Source organism: Neltuma alba, unplaced genomic scaffold (assembly GCF_004799145.2).
Source record: "Neltuma alba isolate B1F8T4 unplaced genomic scaffold, ASM479914v2 tig00002515_pilon, whole genome shotgun sequence".
NCBI lineage: Eukaryota > Viridiplantae > Streptophyta > Magnoliopsida > Fabales > Fabaceae > Neltuma > Neltuma alba.
Window position 1 is genome coordinate 34,731 of NW_021632893.1, and position 20,781 is coordinate 55,511.

Sequence of the window (20,781 nt, forward strand, 5' to 3'; positions counted from 1 at the left end):
TATTTTTCCTTTGTAGCTCCTATGAGCAGATGATAATAAAAAAAATCTCAAGTTTTCGTTTTCCTCTTTATTGAAAGAATTTAAATTTTGGAGTAAACAAGTTGTCACATAATGGCTGAGGGAAAGACAAAGTGGAAAGCTGCAGTGACAATGGGTCTTTTCCATGCTCGTACTTTGTTGCAATATTACATATATTCAGTAATACTTTCCAACTACAATTTCATTGTGATTTGTTATAAATTCTATATTTCATATTAATATTGATATTATTGAGAGTAATATAAATTTCTGTGTTAAAAGGTTGTTTGGGTATTGTTGGCCAAAAAGGCGTATTATTTATCTTACAGGGGCATGAGAATCCCATGTTGCGAATGCACAGCTCATCATTATTTTGCAGAAATTACCATCCAACGCTGAAAAATTGTCTGGTAAAATCTATTTTCCCACAGTTGTCAGCATTAAGATTTGAAAATCACAGTTCGTGTTGTTTACATGCAACGAGTACTAGAGTATGTGGCATGTCATATTTTTAATCTAATGATTGTAGGTCCAAAGTGGCGTCCGCTTAGGCCTTTTCTCATACCTGGAGCTTCACCATTACTATACAGCATGTTTGGCCCGTTGATCTGTGAAGTTATTCGATAGAAAACTATAAACATAACTAGATCAGTTTAATCCAACACTTTCCAGAAAAAAAATATGAACAAACAAGTTCAATGGAAGTATACATATGAAGATATTGGCTATATGCTATCTTTTATTGGAAACTAACCAATTTTTTTCCCAATATACTACTACATTACTATGTTGTGATCACAGTGCTTTTTCCTGTATACCTCTTGTCACTCTGAAAAACCAAACTCAGAATTCCAGACTTGGCTGACAGAAGGCTTTCCTAAGCCTCGGAAGCTTCAAAGAATTCACCATTAACCCCAGCCCTATACAGAATCAAGTCTGATGCTTCACTTATACAAACTACGGTGTTTGCAGCAGCCAAAATGACATCTCCTTCGGCAGCAATATAGACTCTGAGTGATCCTCCAACTTTTATAATCGCTTCCCCATCAACGACCAGAAAGATGGAAGGACCTGGGACTGCTGGGAAGGTCACTGATTCACCTTGAGGGACAACACAGCGATCAATCTCAAATTCATCGAATGGTGGGAGGTACCTTGTTACATGTGAATTTATGGGAATTCCTCGCAGGATCTCAGGGGGCCCCTGCAAGAGAAGATGGCTTCAGATCCTTTAGTCTTACATATTCATGCCATTGCCATTACTACAGGTCAATCCATTCCTCAAAAAGTCAAACCTATCACATGATTGATGTTCCTGTTTCTTCCCCTTCCCGTCAAAGGAAGGAAGACGCATCACTTTTCCATTATTCTATTCTATCATGAAAAATCATGGGGAAAAAAAAATTAAAACAAAACAAAATGGCAGTCTCCACATGCTAGAGCATTCATCATGTATCACTTACCTGCTTGTATGTGAGCATGGAACAAAGAGTCTGGACATCTCTGTGTTTAGGAGTAAGGCCAGCTCGCACGACATTGTCTGAAGTTGCCATGCATTCGATGCACTCACCACTTATATAAGCATGTGGCTCATTTGGCCCAAGGCTCAGGGCTTCACCGGGATTGAGTTTCATGTAGTTCAGTAAGAAGGCTGCTATGACACCAATATCACTAGGATACTGCTTTTCTAACCTCAGCGCTAGTTTCTCCTTATCTGTCAACTCCCTCACCTGATTAAAAGTGAAACCGTTATTATTTATATATATATATTTATATATACTGAATTGATTTTGAGGAACAATAACATGAAGTGAAAAATAAATTTGCTTTTTAAGAAGTCATTGCAACTCGGACCGATGGATAGACTGTTGGATATCGAAGGGTAGCTACAATAGTAAACAATTCAAAGGGGAAATAAACATAACAATGATCAGACGACTTTCAAAAGTAATCACCCAACCTGACTTTCTTTGATCAGACGACTTATCAATCTGCCTACTGATTCAGTGACTTCCTTTTTATCTGCGAACATGAGCCGGGTAAACACTGCCGCCAATTCACGTTTTATAGTCTCTTCGTTATCTTGATCAGTGAGTCCAAAGATTGGTAATGCATCTCCAAAGCCAACCAGTTCCATAACCTCAGGTACAGTACGAATCACAACCTTCAGCTCCTGAGTAAAAATAACACCGAAGATTGCTTACTTGGTTCACTGATGACAATGCTCCAAAGACAATAAAACAACATTTTTTATTTGCATCTACCAAAAGGCCAGGTCCAGACATCGGGAAACTCTTCGAATTACACAAAAATGAAAGCTCTGAATATGTAGTAAGATCAAAGCATATGTATTACAACTTTTTGAGTCATAAGTTAGATGAAGTATTATATATGCGAATATTCCAGAGGATAGCAGATTCCATAAGCTTTCAGAACAATTAAAAAAAAAAAAAGTATAATTCACTGAAAGGAGAAAGAGAAGAAGACAAAAAGCATTGGCTTCTCTTCTGTAATTCTATAGTCATATATGAATAACAATTAAAATTCATGGAGCTCGAGTTTTGCTAATGTTTGAAACAAAAAATTTTCAACTCGCGTTTGAAAATGATGCTTCATGAACAGCCTAATATGTCAACTTTCGGAATCATTTTTCAACCAATAACACATATTTTTCTGAAAAAAATTAACTTCCGCGAACCCAACCCCATATCATATTACGGGCTCTAAATTGACTACTGTAAGAACAATAAAAGCTTGGAAAGTGATTAACTCAAAACTCGTCAAGTGTAGTCAGATTGTAACTGAAGGTTTTGAATCTCAGACAATCAATAGTAGCTTAGACCTGCATGCTGATCTCAACGATTTGTATATGCAAAGCGAGTTTTAAAAAAATTAAAATAACAGCGGCAAAGCCAATATCGTTTACTCCTAATTTGTATATTATAAACGATTGTCATTGATCTTTTCACATGATTCTCCTCATCATTAATTGGCCATCACTGGTACGCTCAGATAGAATCCTGTGAACAAGGAGTTACGAGATTAAATTGACTGTGAAAATCACAGAATGGTCCAAATTAAAATTTTATTAATTAAATCCTCTAAAATAATTTAAAAATCAAAATTTTTAATATCTGTTTTTAAATTTTCTAATGTGATAAAGTCAACTGTGATTTTCTTTGGCTTAAAAAAGAAAAAGAAAACCGTAAATTCCGCAAAAAATATGTTAAAAAAAAAAAAACTTCTGTAACAACATTACGGAAGTCTACCCAACAAGGGAGTTATTTTTCCAAAAAAGCAAAAACTGAAGTGCAAAACTACCGAATTTAAAAATGGATGATTAATCACCCAAAAACACAGAAGATTAAAATATTAATTTCTTAATAAATCCAAGCAGACTTTAAATTTTCCAATCACCATCAATAGCGATACTTTCTGACTTCTGAGAAAAGGCTCAAGATATTCCGACTCACTTATCTTATAGTTCATATGAAGGAATTAAGGATCAAACATAAGAAAACAAATTTCTCCGACAAACAGATAAAGAATTGTTTATGACAGCGTCACTGAATAACATATCAGTTTTAATTTCCCCTGATACCCAAACTCAATGAAAGTAAAATAAAAGATTTGACGAAATACAATGAGTACCTCCAGAGAGATAAACCCACACAGAGCTTCAAACTCGGTCATTGCCAAAGCCATCTCAGGTTTGTGATTCCCGTCCTTATACAGATCAGGATACAATTTATGCAAAGTTCTGGCTAACTCTTTATCTGGATGAGCCTGTATGGACAACGCCTTTGCCACCGAGAGTACCTAAAACACAAAGAACCACCACAAGAAGTTCACAATTCAATACCATTCTTTAATTTCATATCTAGACCTCGAATTGGAGTTATCATATATACCTTGAACAAGAAAGGGAGATCACAGCCCCATTTTCCAAGAACCTTCTCGCCAAGAGCATTAGGATTCTTCGACAGCCACGACTTAAGGGTCATATTTTCATCACCAGAGAGCAGGAAAGATGGGCCAGAGTCATGCGTACCCATCCAAAACTCAGCGTAAGGCTTGTCGGGTTCGGGTTCGGATCCGGAATTCAGCGAAAAGAGCCTTGCGACTTGAGAGTCTCCGGCCAGTCGGCCCCAATCGTAGTTCTTAACGGAGCATCGGAGCATCAGAAGCTTATCCTCCGTTTCCATTATTGCGAGAACAGAAACTTCCACACGGAATTGCAAGGAAGTGAGGAATCGAACTTAAGGTGAGGGAATGGAGAAAAGGGAAGTGAATGCGAATTGCGAAGGTGGGTATGTGACCGTCCCCGCTTATGCTTGCTGCTATTTGAAGCGTTTGGGATGGCACCTCCAGGGACAGAGAGGAAGACGAAGAGAGAGAGAGAGAGATAACGACGAGTAAGGAAGACGTTAGAGAGAGAAAAAGAGAGGCAAGTGGGGTATGATTCTGTTTTTGCAGTTTCGTTTCTTATCCTCAAGCGAGTCGTTCTCGAAGAGCACGAAATTTCTCAATCTGGAAGGAAACTCAAGTTTTCATACTTTTTTAAAGCAGAGAAACTCATTTTTCTTCCAAATACGGCTGTAATAAATAAACGAAAATTTATATATAATAAATTATATAAATAAACAATATATAAAAATAGGACCAGGAAAAAAACTTGGAAAAAAAGGGAAGAAGATAATTTTCAGCAGAAAATAAAGTATGTTCCATGTAAATCGTTCACACACAAACACTGCATCACAAAACCAGAATTATATTATATGTTATCCTTTTATATTTAATTCAATTATACTTACGTTTTTCATTTCAAAAAATTACATTCCGTATTCAAGTCTATTTTATGTTATTAATAAAATCCTCTACAGTACAGCGTATAGATGTCACAACATAAGTAAAAAAAATTAATTTAGTTATATTGTTAATTATATAAGAATAAAGGTAGGAAATTTATGGGGGTTAAAATTTTTTAACATGCTAATTAAATATAATAACATAAAAATTTAAAAGGTAGTTTTAAATTTTTTACATTAGGCAGCATAAAAATGCTTTTGCGACCAACAAGCACGGGATGCTTTATGAATTTTCAAGTTAGTCATAGAATTATTATATTTATACGGTCGAGTTAAAATTAAGAAAATAAATAAAGCAAGTGAGTTTTGGGAAAAAGGGATTGTGACCCCAGAAAGGTTTGTTATGGAAGGCCAGCCACGTCTGATAGACAGAGGCACGTGAAATGCATTATTTTAATGTGCCTGAAACGACAAAGTAGAGCCCCGTTTTCTCGTAAAGAGAACCGAAGAGGTGATGCTAAACGACGTCGTCATTTCAGGCGCCGCCCGGACCGTCTGGGAGAGGTTGCATTAGCCTAGCAGGCGCCCATAGCGTGACAGAGTGGGTCCCATTCCCCTTCCCGGCAACAGACAACAGAACCTGTTTAACGCGACATGGAGACTAGTATTAATTTCTGATAAGGGCTGCATAAAAGCTCAAAAAAATAATTATTAAATTTTAAAATTTTAAATTAAAAATTATTATAAAAATATGTTGTTATTTACTTTTCAAGTGTATTAATTTTTTTACAAATATAATAATCAATACTGATTTAAAATATTAAAATTTAACAGTTATTTTTTTTTAGATTTTTTCCAACTCATTTTGAAAGGTCAAAGAACCTAGATAAATTGATTAATTATAATAAATGTATGTTAATTTTTTAAACTACTTTTTTAATTACATGTAGTATTGGAACTATTTTTTTGATATAATTCTTAATAATTAATATATTTTTAAAAAAATTAATTAAAATTTTATATTTAGGATCAGATCTAATTTCGAACTAAGTCTAATATTAACCACTGGATGCTTTGGATCAAAGCTTCTTAGTAAATTCAATTGGCAGACTATCAAACAGTGAAAAAGAAAAACTATCTTCTGAGGCTTTGGTTTGGAAGTATTTAAAGAAATAAAAAATTCTAAAAATTCTGAATCAATACCTCAAATTTCAATAATTTCAAATCAGTCCTTATGCTAAAACGAAAATTCGAAATGTCTGTATTTTACAATATTATTTCTTTATCTTTGGAAGCGGAAAAAAAGAAGAAGAAGAAGAAGCTACCTTAGAACCCCCAACCAGCAACTGGGATTTATTTTGGCAAATTGGCTAATGAATTGAAGTGTTATCAATATCCTGAAATAAAAGCCTTTTTTATTGTTGTCATTTGTTAATCAAGCATAATAAGCAGTGAATGAATTGTATCAAACAGCAAAGTATAAAATGCATATTGACAAAATATATTTTCAAATTTCACATCAAAATGTTTCAAGATATTTTACATCATTTTATTAGTTATTTATTGCATTTTATTTGGTCCAAAATATAATAATTTAATCTATTTTGTCTCCCAAATTTATAATTTTTTCCCTACTATTCATATTGATTATACATGTTAAAAAGGTATGAATAATTTCAACACAAATAATTAAAAAGAATATTTTAAAAAACCAAGACTTATTTTATATAAATAACTAATTTTTTAAATCTTCACGAATTAGTTTTTTAGCTCTTGCATCATAATTTGGAGCAAGTATTATCTTTTTTAAGACTAATGTAATATTGTATTCTTTTAATCACCAACATTAGTTTAATTGTTTTGTGTAAATCTGGAAGCTTTTTTTAACAGTAAATATTAAATAAAAGCAATGTAACACCAATTTTCAAAAGATTGCGTTACCACGACTCTCACTTTTCTAAGATCCTCATAACTCTTTTAGCATGTACTTTCAAAACAAAAGTGCGTATTTAAAGTATAAATACACGTACAAATATATCTCAGTTTCAGTCCCACGTTTAAGACCTAGCTCGTTCTAACATGACGAGTGATGTTTATAACGCTCCACCTCCAGATATAGATACTTGTTAGTTGATGTAAGCTAGTTTGTATTTTCTTATTGAACTTTTATATTTTGGATCAAATTAAATATCAAATCAGTTGTTATATTAAAAATCAGAGAAGGTAATATTTCTTATATGATTTGACAATAACTTTTATATTCCCAAATTGTGATTACTAGTCAGTTGATAGTTGAAAATGTTATATTTCAAAATTTCAATGACAATAGCTTCTTTTCCTGGTGGAGAGCTTGGAGCCCTTTCCTTTTAGGTTCTGTGTACTCTGTTGGTTTTTGACTCAATAAAACGATATTTCTAGGCTGAATAAGAAAAAAAATCCAGGATGGAAAAGAATAATCTAACACAGCATAAAAAGACCCTGTGGGCAAGTCAATCTCAACATAAACATGGGGCCAAGTCAATGTTTTAACGTAAAAAATGGTGTCAGCAACAAGAGAAAATAATGTTAAGAGGACAAACTCCTAAAAATAGTAAAAAAATTTCTTATTTTGAGAATTTAATTATAGTTAATTTAATAGTATTTTTTAAAATATATTATTCTCTCTTCGGCCTTTTTTTTATGAATAAATAAAAAAGACAAAATAAACTGGAATTTTATATTTAAAGTCAAATTAAATGTTAAATTAATTCTTATATTAGGGACCAGCTAATTCAGCTAGTAAAATGCCATTCTATCTTAACTTGTAACTCATTCTTGTATATCAAGAAAATTATTAAATTGACAAGATTTTCTAATTTTATTTTCATTAATTTTTTTTCTTTCTCTATATTTACAAACCGTTCTCATATCTCTCACCTCTTTCTCTCTTTTCAATGACTTATATTAAATATTAAATATTGTATTTAGAATTAAATCTTTTTATTACATTTAAAAACAGAATGGTATTATTCAATGTTTATCTCATAGTACTATTTATAGAAAGAAGAAGAAAAATCAAAATATAACAATTAATGCACAGGAAATAAGAGGCCAGGTGGAGACGGGAAAGGGAGCGTCAAATACATCACAGTCATAAATTATGAGCTGATAACTAAGCCAGTGACGATAAGATAACATCAATCGCAATTGAGTGCGCATTGGCGTGGGACCCCTATCTCATGGTAACGACTCGGGGGTCGTTTTATCTGGAAAAAGAAGAGAAGGAAAAAAAAACCATGTGTCTTTGATGAGATAAGTATTTGCGTCATCTCATTTATAAATTATTTTTAATATATTTTTTAAAATAAAAATAAATGAATTTGTCATCTCATTTTTAATCTTATTTCTCACCGATTAAAAAATATTCACTCCCGTTCACGGTATAAGCTTCTTCTAAAAAATGATTTAATCCAACATATAAATCATTAATACTTATTTGTCAATTTTGTTTTTATAATTAACGATTAATGTAACTTTGTGTTTTTCTCTTTCCTTTAGAATCTCATTTTATATGGGAAAAGTTTAAAAAAAATTAATTTTTAATTTAAAACAAATTTAATGAGCAAACTACCATTTTTTTTGGGTTCAAGGCATTGTGTCGGTAACTATCATGTTTTCTTTATACTGATAAATTAGTTAAAATGATTTTTATTTTTGCTAAAGTATAGGTATTCTCTTGTTAGCAGCAATCTTATTCAAGGCACTATTATGCACTAAATGTGGGTAACTCTCCCAATAGTGATTGAAATCTTAATTTACCATATTGTAAAGGACTAACACCTTCTATTAGATCCAACTCCCGTTGATTAGTTAAAATGATTTTTATCGTAGATGGGGGCTACATTCCAATTGCACAAGCTGGTCAAGTCTATGGCCCAATGTTATGGGACAGACTACGATTGTGCATATTTTTCAAAAACTCAAGGCATGGCAAAGCTTCTTAAGAGTTAAGAGGCCCTGAAAATATCCAGTTTCAAGTACTATACATGGTTCAGGTCCAAAAAAAAAAACAAAAGGTACTATACATGGTGCTCCAATCAAAACCTGTGATCTTGAGTCACATTGAATCATTGCTTAATAATTTAAGTAGTTAATACTGTGAAAGTAACAACATAGTAGTATTACCAAAAAAAAAAGCTCATAACATTGTAGACAATTCTGTTTACAACACTGTCGAGTATTAAACGTGGACACCTCTCTCACTAAAAATTTGAACATTAATTCATCACAATCTCTTTTGCTAAACCCAACCTCTTATTGCTTATCGTTTTATTATTATGAATAGTGATATTGATCTCCAATTTGCAGGCAATACAGCTTATATATAGTGATGTGATTTTTTAAGGACTCTGATGTCTTCATGACTTACATTTTAAACGTATATGACAAATAAAGTACTAGTATATGGCAATACGGTTTTTTTCTTTTTTAATTTACACGTGTACGTATCCCACAGTTACGCCAAAGTTTATACTTTCCAATCGAAAGTCTTTGTGATAAATGAAAGGGAAAATGACAATTAAGTCCCACTCAAGAAAATTAAATACAAAAAGGTCCTTTGAAATCATGAAATTATTTTGAAGTCCCAAAATTTTTTTTTGCATTAAATTTATTTGTTTACTTACCAAATTACCCTTCTTTTTTTTTTAAAAAAAAGTTTACATTGATAACTGAAAGAACAGTGATTGACAACTCAGGGTACAGAGATTGACAACTATCGCGGCTGGTTTGACAACTTATGATGTAATATGCTGAGAAGATGTGTTGTCAAACCAGCGGCGATAGTTGTCAATCTTTGCATCTTGAGTTGTCAACCATTGCTTTTTCAGTTGTCAATACAAAGTTAAAAAAAGAAGAAGAGTAATTTGATAATTAAACAAATAAAATTTATTGCAAAAAGGTCCCTTGAGACTTAGAATAATTCCATGATTTTAAAGGACCTTTTTGCATTTAATTCCCTTAACTAGGACCTAATTGCAATTCTCCCTAAACGAAATGGCTTAGGACTTGTTTGGAGCTCCGTTCAAAACAGGCTTTTAAGTAAGTTCACGTAAGCCGAGACAAAACTCTCCTCACATACTTACCTCGTATTCCGTAAATCACGTTTGAAAAACTACTTATAAGTCAATCCAAACAAGCCCTTAGGTGTTCACCGATGGGCACATAATAAGCACAATGCATAACTATTTTGTTCACTGAATTTTAGTCTAACGAGTATAATTTTTGAAAGATTATTGTATTAAATTGAGATATATATATATATAATAATTATTTTTTATATTTATTATCCATCTCTTTTTCTTATTACTTTATTTAGAAATACAAATACAAATACTCCTCCGATCCTTAATATAAGATCCATTTAACTAGTTTGATTAGATTAAGGAAGTTAGGTAAGTTAGTTAATTATAAGAAAAGTGACACATTTTTCCTAAAACACCATAATTATCTTTCTTAATACCCCTCTCCCTCATTCACTTGATTATGGTTGAGATAGTATTTATAGGGGTAATTTAGAGAAAATTGATAAATAAAAAAAGTGAGTCTTATATTTAAGACAAAAATCAATTCAAGAATTGGATCTTATATCAAGAACCGGAGGAGTACCATTTTTTAAATTTAATTTTTCATCAATTACTTTTTATTCTCTGTGCGTATCAAATATATACAATACAACCCATATGGCTGATTTGACATTTTAAAAAAAAAGATGGCTGAATTGATAATTACCGAGATAGTGAGAAATTTCATGACTTGTAAATTAGTAATAGATCAAATTAATTATTGATAAACATACTAGCCTATTGACGCACTTTCCAATGCGCAGAGAAAATGCATAGTACGCAACAATCTTTTTTTTTTTTAACCTGGACACGCAACAATCTTTTTTTTTTTTTACCTGGACACGCAACAATCTTTTCAAACATACAAAACCCTAATGTAATTGAACAGCAATGCTGCTCTGTATGAAAAAGAATGACTAATAATTAGAAAATTGACAAACAATATCTTACAATGACCTATTTACAGTTAATAATAAGGTTAAGGGCATAAACTGAAAAAAACCACAAAAAGGTGGCTTCTATACGTAATGGTAATATTGTCCAAACAATCTTGTTTTTATCATGTCTGATTTATTACCAGAAAAATGAATATCACACAAAATTTCATAAAAGTGGAAATTTCCATGGGTTTTGTTGGACTGGGCTGGGCCCAAGATGGATTAAAATGTATAGATTGGCCCAAACGTTAGATTTGAGCTGAGCTAAAGGTCACTATGTTGGTTCAAGTATGCCCATCAACATTCTCCTTATACAGGATCAAAGGAATTTACTATTTAAGGGACAAACAATAATTTCCAGTAACCTTGAGAGAAGAAATCTTGCAAGAGGGCCAAGAAGTTCTTTGTTCTGTTGTTTACTCCTTGCATCAACTTCTGCAGTTGCATTTTGGGATTCTTCAGGAGCCGACTTGGTCTTAGTGACATGTTTATGTATGTGTAGCAGTCTTCAAGACCGTAAATTCAATACTAAAAAAAGAAGAAAAAACATGGTGGGGTTTTGCAATTCTGATTGAGGAGTGGAGGAGAGTAAGCGACGGCAACTGGGTTTCTGTGAAAAGGCCCACAAAGACGATATGGTTAGGGTTGGGTAACTTATTGGGTGATTTTGAAAAGGATTAGAAATTTTGAAAGATGAAATATGAAATGAAAATTTGAAGGGAAAAGTGAAGGAAACTAGCATCTCAGGAAGGGAAGACTTTATTGGCACATTTAAAAATATGTGTGGACGCAAGAATCAAAACAACTATGAGTGAGTCACTTGCTTAATCGAGAAGAGATTTCAGAACATTAATGACAGAGAATCAAATTGCAGTGCAAGTTTGATAACCACCACAGAGGAACACCTAGTAGAATTTTAAGAATGATAACGCAAAAGCTCTTGATGTGCAGCAATAATATGTAAGCTCCATGACGTAGTTTACATTTGATTGATTGATATTTGATAATTTGATCGTTTATCATCAGCATGGTAAAAATCAAAACTTCAATTACTTGCTAGAAAGCATTAAACCTCATAGCTAGGACAATTACTTAAATTCGTATTTACCTTGTTGATATTTGAGTTTCAATAACAAGTCTTGCAAGAAGTAAATTGAAACCCACCAGTATAGTCAATCTCCTAACCAATGTAAATCTATGATTTGAAAATTATCATAGACTTTTATTCCCAAAAAAAAAGAAGAGAAAATGATCATAGACTAAAGTCTCAACATTTTGACATTTACAAGAGATTCCTCTTCGTTCACTTTATTAGTCTTCCATGCTAGTGGAGGAAAACATTTGTCAAAACATGATTATTGTGCTGGAGTGAGGCCTTGAGCAATTTGATACCCTGGCAGGAAAAAACAAAAAAAACAAAAAACAACAGTAGTCAGCGGACTTACATAAATAATTATCAATGACAAATGAAGATAGAAAAATCCTAATTAAATTCAATTAAAAAAATAAAATTCAGATTTGAGCACACACTGTTAGCAAATTTCTCTTTAGGCTAAGAAGGGGAACTAGGCAGAATTTTGATAAATGACCATATTGCCCCTCACTTTTTTTCACCTCTTTCTCTCCCTTAAAGCCACTTCAGAATTTATGCTTGAATTTCGATTTTGGTTTTTCATCAGTGGGATTTAATTGGGATTTTCCCAATTAATTAGATCAATAAAACATAATTATTTTCAAGTCAAATACCATACTATCTCTACTTTCAACTTACCTCGTCAGTCCCCAGCTCAACGACCCTTTTTTGTATGCCACTAACATCTTCAATGTTGAACTTTTCCAGTAGGGTGAAGTAATAAATGGGAGACATGGGCTGAACTTCAAGATCATCCATCACCATGTAAGTCTCAACTCCTCCACCCTTACTAGAAGAAGAATCTGTCATCACTTCCCTAGCCTTCTTAGTCACAAATTGCAGTGTAACTGCCATTTCACGGTTGCAAGATGGACATAGAGTTCCTTCTGAGTTTGTAACAAAATTCTCACAGCGCTTTGGGCACATGTACAAAGTTGAAGGCAGAAGACATCCAGAGACAGCAGCAATTGGCTTCAGCAAAAGGTCAATATCTCTGTTTGGATTTACCATATAATAATCATTGAGATTCTGAATGCTTTTATAGAATTTGCCTAATGAACCCACCATGCCTTCATTGGTAATGAGACTTGTGAATGTACCGATAGGCATGCGATACAGGTTGAAGAGTAAGTCGATAAAATCCTTGGTTGCTTCAGCAAACAGAACTCTTTCAGTATTTGTGTCTATCAGAAGCTTTAAGCTAACCTTTTTGGGTGATGATGAGGATGAAGACATTGCGGAGGACCGATTTGATTGCTTTTTATATTGTCTGCACAAGGAAAAAAAAAAGAGCTAATCTTTTTATTTATGATTATAAATTATGAGCACGAATTAATACCATGAATAACTGGTAATAACTAAGCTAACCATCTGTCAAAACGAAATAGATCCCCTAAAGTATTTTATGTGGAATGAACTGAAAAGAAATGGGATGAATAATATAGAGATCCAACTTTATGTTTCTGTATCTCTCTATTTAACTATAATAAGGTGCTCTAGGGGATCAAAATTCAGTCAAGACAAGATACCAGTTCAATCTATTTATAGTAATAATAATTATCTAGACAAGTTTGTTTTTCATCTGAAAGAAAGATTATCTTGGTTTTTTTCTGAGTTATTCTCGGAAGTATCTCCTTTCTCTTTTTCTCTGACTGCTATCTGCTAGCTTTTGCTTCTAGAAACCTCTAATTTGAGAAAGAATTACGACAAGAAGTCTAAAACGATTCGAATTTTATCCCCCCAGTACCTACAAAATTTGAATTTTGAATACAGACTATCAAGAAACGGACTTAAAAAAGAAACAGCAAATATTCAGAGCAGGGGCGCAGCAGAAAGAAAATGATAACAATAGGAATGACAAGAATGACAAGTAATGTGTATCGCAATCGATTTGTGTGTTCTAATTTAATCGGACTAAAAAGAAGCAGCAAATCTTCACTCCCTTTTTGAGTCTTGACGACGATTCAACCCACATTGTTCAAACATCATATCGAAAAATGTATCGCAATCGATTTGTATGTTCTAATTGAATCGCATGTCAGTATTTAGAGGGTTTGACGAAAGAAAGACAAGAACAGATTGAAAGAGGAACAGAGAGATGATCGGACCTTTCAGGTTCGACGGCGTCGATGGTCTTCGTCTGTCACTAAGCTTGAGATCGTCGGAGAAATGGAGATGAAGTTTGAATTCAACGGGAGGACTGCCCTTAAATAGGAAGCAAGGATCATGGAATTTTTTTTTTTGAGGTGCTTTTCAATTCTTTTTCGCCCTCAATTTTCCCGCGTAATTCTGGTATTTCTATCAAGCGAGCAAGTGGGCTGATGGGTAACTGATCATGAGGGTTATAATGGCCTCATGACCATTTTACCCTTCAGCTTTTCGTTTTTTTTTTGCAATTTTTTTTTGGACCAGCATTGCAATTTCGTCCTTTGCTTAATATGCTGAAATTATGAAATAATTTCTAGAAATCAATCTTTACCATATCGTTAAGACTTTCTTCCTTAATTAGCTTCTTTAGACCATAAGGTAATTTCTAACATTTTCGGACTAAAATTTTTGAGGTTTTATTACCTTAACAAAGGTTTCAAAACTAAAGATATTACAATACACATTTTATTATATTTTATTGCAGAAGAAACAAGTTATATTTGATATATAAATACTTAACTTAATAAATATAAGCAACTTGATTTAAATGTTGTCCATATATATGTATATGAATATATTATATTTTATTGCAGAAGAAAGAAATTACTCCTCCGGTCCTAAATATAAGACACATTTTATAATGTAATTTACACTACAAAATAAGTCTTATATTTAGGACTAGAGGACTATTTTTTTTATGTGCAAAACAAAAAGGGATTTAAAAAAAATTAAAGGATTATTTCGTTTCTGATAGTTATTTATTTAATTAGTAGATAGGAACATACTCTGGATTATAATTGAGGGGAGTACTGTCTTATTTTTTTGTAAGAACTTAAAGCCCCAATTCGTATTCTTTTTATATTATGCAGAAATGCACATATTAAAAGAACTGAATATTTTCACTTATCACGTATTCAACAGCAACTCTTATTATGAACACTTTAATTTAGAGCCTATGCTTTTTCCTTTTGTTGGCTTGCTGAATGACCAAAGAAACAATATCCAAGTTTAATTTAATTTATTTACTTTTTATATATCTATAATTATATTGTTGGGAAAAAAAATCTATAATTAACACCTTTTGTTTTTGCAGCTATAAGTGACTGGTCATATTATGGCGTCCCTAAATAGCGACGCCTCGTGTTGCTTTGGCTTTAATAAATAAAATGATATTTAAATTTAAATTAATTAAAAATAATCAGAAGAATTTGAAGTTCATTGCGTTAGCAGTGTAAAGAAACAATAACCCTATTATCTGGTCAAATAGAAGCTTTAAAAACACCACAAATAATTAACGTAACACAAAGCAATTTTGTGATATTAATATACCAACGAAAACTATTACATCATCGATCAAAAGCAATTCTGTGATATTAATCTGTTGGGTGAATGCCCGGTGATGAACTAATAATCAAAATAACTTCAAGGGTAACACTAAGATAATGTAAATAATTCTATTTGCAAAAACTTAACTCCTAGAGCAAACATCATCGAGTCCTAATAATGTTTCAAGGACCTTCTCTCGTACTTCTCCTCCTTTAATTTATCGCCACTCGCTTTCATATTTCGGAGCAAAACACTCGTCAAAACATTCTTGCATTGGAGGGAGGCCTGCAATAGTTGGATGCCCTACCAAAAACATAGGAAATAATAACAACATTAAAAAAAAATTCAACTAAACTAGTTTCAATGAAAAATAAGGATTCAGATAAAAAAAAATGAAAAATAAATACACACACACACACACAAGTTTGCACACGTGCGCGTGGGGTGCAGCGGGCTTGTTTTTGGGTGCTCATCAAGAGTAATAAGCACCCATTAAAATAATTTTTTTAAAAAAATAAAGTAAAAAGGAAATTAAATATGGATCATCGGAACGGGTTTAGATTCCCAAACCCATTCCTCCTTGTGTGTGTGAACTTTATTCCAACCCAAAAACATGAACAAGAAAGTGAGGGTACTTTTAAATCTCACCTGATCCATCCCCAAGTGAACGACCTTTTCTTGCAAAGAAGCAATGTCATTGATGTTGTACTTAGAGAGTGAAGTGATAGTAGAAATGGCAGACAAAGGAAAACTTGTAAATTATCCATCACAACATAAGTCACAACCCCTTTCACAAATCCACCCTCACTACCAAAAGAACATGTCACCGCTGTATTATTCTTGCCAACATAATTTGATGGCCCGATCGATAATCCACTTGGTCGGCCGACGTTCGCCGGTAGAAGATAGCCGAAGTTTAATGAACTAGTGGTTGGGTTGAGCAAAGCGTCTTTGTCTTGCTTTGGATTCAACAAGTAAGCATCTTTAAGATTCTCAACACTTTCATAGAGTTCAGCCATGCAACCCACCATGCCATTCTTGGTTAAGATCCTTATGATTGATCCAAGCGGTAAACGAAGCCGATTGAAAAGGAAGTCTATGAACTCCTTTGAAGCTTCTGCGAAGATAACCCTTTTGTTCTTTGTGTCGATCAAAAAGCTTTAAGCCTACTTTATTAACTTTGGTTGATGTTGATGATGAAGCCATCATAAAATTCATAACCCTTTTGCATGCAATAATATATAAGCTTCAGTAAGATGAGTAAAGATAGTGCAGGTAATAGAGGTATTATATAATAGTCAAAAAATTTATATAATACCTCCGGTCCTAATTATAAGAGTTAGCTGACTAATTGGAGAAAATTAAAAAAATAAGTTAAGTTAGTTTTTTGCAATAAACAAGTATTGTCTTTCCTAAAATATTCTTACCAATCAAGTGTAGTAGTTAGAACTACTATTATTAGAATGATTACCTTAGGAAAAAAAACATAAATACTAGAGACAAAGTGAATTGGGATACTATAATTAGGACCAAAATAAAAGTTAAACAAAGTCTTATATTAAGGGGTAGAGGTGGTATCATAAAATTAATAAATAAATTTCGAGTTAAATGGGCAAATTACGAGACAAAGCATTTAATTAATTATTAGGTGATAGGCGATATGGCAACATTTGAATGCGGGTCATTGTATTGTCTCGGGATTTGGACACACTGATTTAATTTGGGAGGATGGACTGAACCAAAATTATGTTTAATTCGGCAAAAAGATAATATAGATACGAGCGCGTAGTAAAGTAGATGATTATTTGAAAAAAAAAAAGAGTAGGTCGTAATTTAGACCTTGTTTGTTTTCTTATTTAAAAAAAAATGTTTGGCTACTTGATTTTAGTTAAGTGTTTTAAAAAAATAAAAGAACAGAAAATTGTTTTGAAAAGTTAAAAACCAAAAAGTTGCATACTTATTACATCTCTTGTTTTTATGTTGCTAATAAAAAAGAAATAGATACCTAGAAAACAAGTAAGACTCATCAACAGACTCTCACTACTCGCTTTTTCCATTTAACTGTTTTATGTTCATTCTAGGATAACAAGATAGCTAGAAATCCTTTATTTTCTCAACCCAATCGCTCTTTTGATTTTGGAGGGGAAAAAAAAAACCTTACCTCAAAACAGAAGTAAAAAGTCTTTTTTGTGTTTGTGTGTTCACCTCCTCCAAGCTCATTCACTCTTTATTGTAGCAATTAGTATTAGATGCAGTAATAATTCAATAGTGAGGTTTAAAGATCCAGGCTTCAGTACTACCCATATGAGAGTGAATAAAGTGAAACAAGTGATCTTACGTCTGGGGTATGGGAAGTGAAAGAGGAGTGAATAATCATCTTTAAATTACAACTCAATGATTGAGATATATAAATACGAAATTATCTTACTATATATTTTTTTAATATATATTTTTGGATTTTGGGACACAAATTGATGCAACAAATTGAAGAAATATGAGAGAGAAAAATTTGAACAAATAACGATCTATTAATTGAATAAATAAAGACATATACAAACCGTAGACTAGGAATTTCATTGGCTAACTAATTACACAATCACTTACTATGGACAAGAAACAAAAGTTAACATTTCACAATGCCATATATAAGCTTCGCAAGTTCCATCAAAGACTTCCAATATATACAATATTGGAAGCCTTTGAGAGAACTTGGAAGCTTAATCTAATGTTAATTGCGCTACGAGAAACAAAGTGTAGGTCATGGCTTTTTATATATAAAGCTTTTAATTCGCTGTAACAAATTAATAAAGGAATCTAATCCCATTTTGGCAAAGTCAAAAGAAATATAATCTACTCATCTCATTTTTCCAGATTCGGTTATCGATTGGTATTTATCTTAATTGTTGATTTTGACTTGTCTTTGTCGTTGACATATGGAGGGAATAAGTATGAGAGAGTAAGCTGACTTTTCTTCTTGGTCAAAAGAATATTAGGCTGACTTTCTATTTATAGTATCATAAAAATTCAATTATTCTTCTAGTAATTCTTTTGTGGGAAAAATTATTTATTTACAATTAATTATAAAGACTGAAAAGTATAGCACATAAGTGAAAACTAGATATCACAAAAATTGTTTAAATGATAATATGTATATTGCTAATAAAATGATAACACGTGCAGGCTTGAGCTTTCTAAGCCATTCCAACATCATTTTATTCCTATGATTCTTAGTATAAAAGCTTGATAATTAATTTACATAGATTAAAAAAATTAGTTAAACTAATTATTTATTAAAAAATGTGTTAGTTTATCTAAAACATCTTCCCTAATAATTTGCATTTGAATTATTCCCTGGCAGAAACTCTCTCAGCGTATACATTTAATTGGGATAATTTAAAAAATATTACAAATTTGATAGATAAAATGGATCGAGGGTTTACGTTTGGTGATATCTTTAACTAGCTAACTCATACATTTATGATCGAGAAAGAATAATTGAGGTGTTGGCAAGTTGTTGGGTAAGCTTCCTTTGTCGACTACTTTTCCTAATTGACTTCAAAGTCCTTAAGTTTCCCTGTAAACATTTAACGTTTGTGTTCTCGATGAATAAGTTGCTTAACTGCAAGTGCACAACTTGTATATATTCATTATATACCGTCCTCCAATGGAGCCAGAGGTCATAATAAATGGATGCATTTTTTCCTTAAAAGAGAAGGCAAATTGGGAGAAAAATTAATAAACTGATTTTGGAGTCATTTTGATTGGAAGATTGAAAAAAGATTTATGAGTTAAGACCTCTGAAAACTTATGGCTACACCATATGAGTTGACCTGTGGGTTCAAAGTGTTGACTTTTTAGCAAATGAAATTTTTTAACTCTCACCGCCTAACTTATAACCCGTCGTGGGTTAGTGACCAATCCGCAGGCTATCCCTCATTTATCATTATTATTACTTCAATTTTATTAATTATTATAATTATATAACTATATTTTATATCCTATTTAAAAAGTTTTAAAAATACTTATATCATTTATTTGGTGTTTTCAATCAGGTATTTGAAGAGGAAAAAAAAACTCCATTATATTTTGTCTATATTGTATTAAAAAATATTTAAAAAGAAGAAGAAAATAATAGTTGGCAGGTTGGTATAGGTCAATCTGTCAACCCACCATAGTTAGTTAGCGTTTGCTAAAAACCAACATGTCATTACATGGTTTTTTTTTTTTTAACTCGCATTGCCTAAGCCTAACCCTACAAGTTGGCCTGTATTATCACCCGTACAAGTTTTTCTTTTTTATTTAACAGATAATGGTCGTAAATTTCTGAAATAATTCTACAAGAGCAATGTCCTTTTTAAAAATAATAAAGATGTGTGATGACTGAAATGTCTATATATAAATTTTTTTGATAATAATGCATTGGAAATTTAGTTTTAATTTTGAGAATTCTCCATATATGTGACTATGGAATTATTTCTTTCGTATTAGCGCTGATAAATGCCCTCCGTGACTAGAAAATGAAGTTAATTATTTTTCTCATGAGTATTTAAGTTGTTACACATCTTTTCTAGTTTTCGAAAAGGACCTAGCTAGTGCTTTAGTTTAAATAACGAATAAACGAATAAGTTTAATAAATATGTGAATAAGTTTAATAAGCGTGTTTGAAAATTTTAGAATTATAAAGAAATCAAATTTATATTTTTTAAGTTAATCTTTGAAAGTTAATTTTCTATCCGATGTATCATAGGAACATTTTCTAATTTTATAAGGTAGTTAAAATTTAGTATACATGCATTAAAATAATTTTGATTTTGGCCAACTAAATTTTTTAAACTGTTGTTAAATAATATCTATGTTAAATAGGGGTTACTTCTAGTCCAAAATCAGTTTAATACTATGATTTAATGACAAGTTAATCGATTGAACGAATATAAATAACATATTTAAAATAAAGGGTAGATTTGATTAACACAGTTCTTTTATTTCAAAGAAGGTAGGATTTTTGCAACGAAGATAAAATATACGGAAGGTTAATGTATTTTACTTAAACCTTTTTTAAAAATGAATTTATAAGTATACGACTATATGGCAATTAAAAAAACAAAGAGATTGTTCCATCAATTTTCAGCCACCCTGCAAATGTTTTATGATGCATGATTATTCATGAGAAAGCCTGAAATATCCCACCTTTAACCTTTCAGAGTACGTATTTGGAAGCGTTATGGTTCAAGCGGATCACGAAAGAAGCCTGTAGATTGAGAATTTGCAATTGGTTCTCGGGTTACTATTCACTGTTTAAACTTCAGATT

General features: G+C 32.1%; 2 protein-coding genes across 2 annotated transcripts; both read right to left on the bottom strand.

Moving 5' to 3' along the window:
- Positions 1-834: 834 nt before the first annotated feature.
- On the bottom strand, positions 835-4,394 carry LOC114730802 (mannose-6-phosphate isomerase 1). Its single transcript, XM_028917920.1, has 5 exons — positions 3,930-4,394; positions 3,670-3,837; positions 1,979-2,191; positions 1,482-1,748; positions 835-1,222 (listed from the first exon to the last, which is right to left on the bottom strand). Exons 1-5 carry the CDS (start codon positions 4,221-4,223, stop codon positions 896-898), a joined length of 1,269 nt encoding a protein of 422 aa, XP_028773753.1. The 5' UTR covers positions 4,224-4,394; the 3' UTR covers positions 835-895.
- A 7,796-nt stretch (positions 4,395-12,190) lies between these two features.
- LOC114730793 (uncharacterized) lies at positions 12,191-13,234 on the bottom strand. The gene is made up of 2 exons (XM_028917908.1): positions 12,638-13,234; positions 12,191-12,259 (listed from the first exon to the last, which is right to left on the bottom strand). Exons 1-2 carry the CDS (start codon positions 13,232-13,234, stop codon positions 12,191-12,193), a joined length of 666 nt encoding a protein of 221 aa, XP_028773741.1.
- Positions 13,235-20,781: the final 7,547 nt, after the last annotated feature.

Coding starts and splice junctions, on each gene's coding strand:
- LOC114730802 (XM_028917920.1), bottom strand. CDS start 4,223: ATGGAAACGGAGGATAAGCTTCTGATGCTCCGATGCTCCGTTAAGAAC. Junction 1,749..1,978: donor GTCTGATCAAAGAAAGTCAG/GTTGGGTGATTA, acceptor ACTTTTAATCAG/GTGAGGGAGTTGACAGATAA. Junction 1,223..1,481: donor CCATGCTCACATACAAGCAG/GTAAGTGATACA, acceptor CTTCTCTTGCAG/GGGCCCCCTGAGATCCTGCG.
- LOC114730793 (XM_028917908.1), bottom strand. CDS start 13,234: ATGTCTTCATCCTCATCATCACCCAAAAAGGTTAGCTTAAAGCTTCTG. Junction 12,260..12,637: donor TTGAGCTGGGGACTGACGAG/GTAAGTTGAAAG, acceptor TTTTCCTGCCAG/GGTATCAAATTGCTCAAGGC.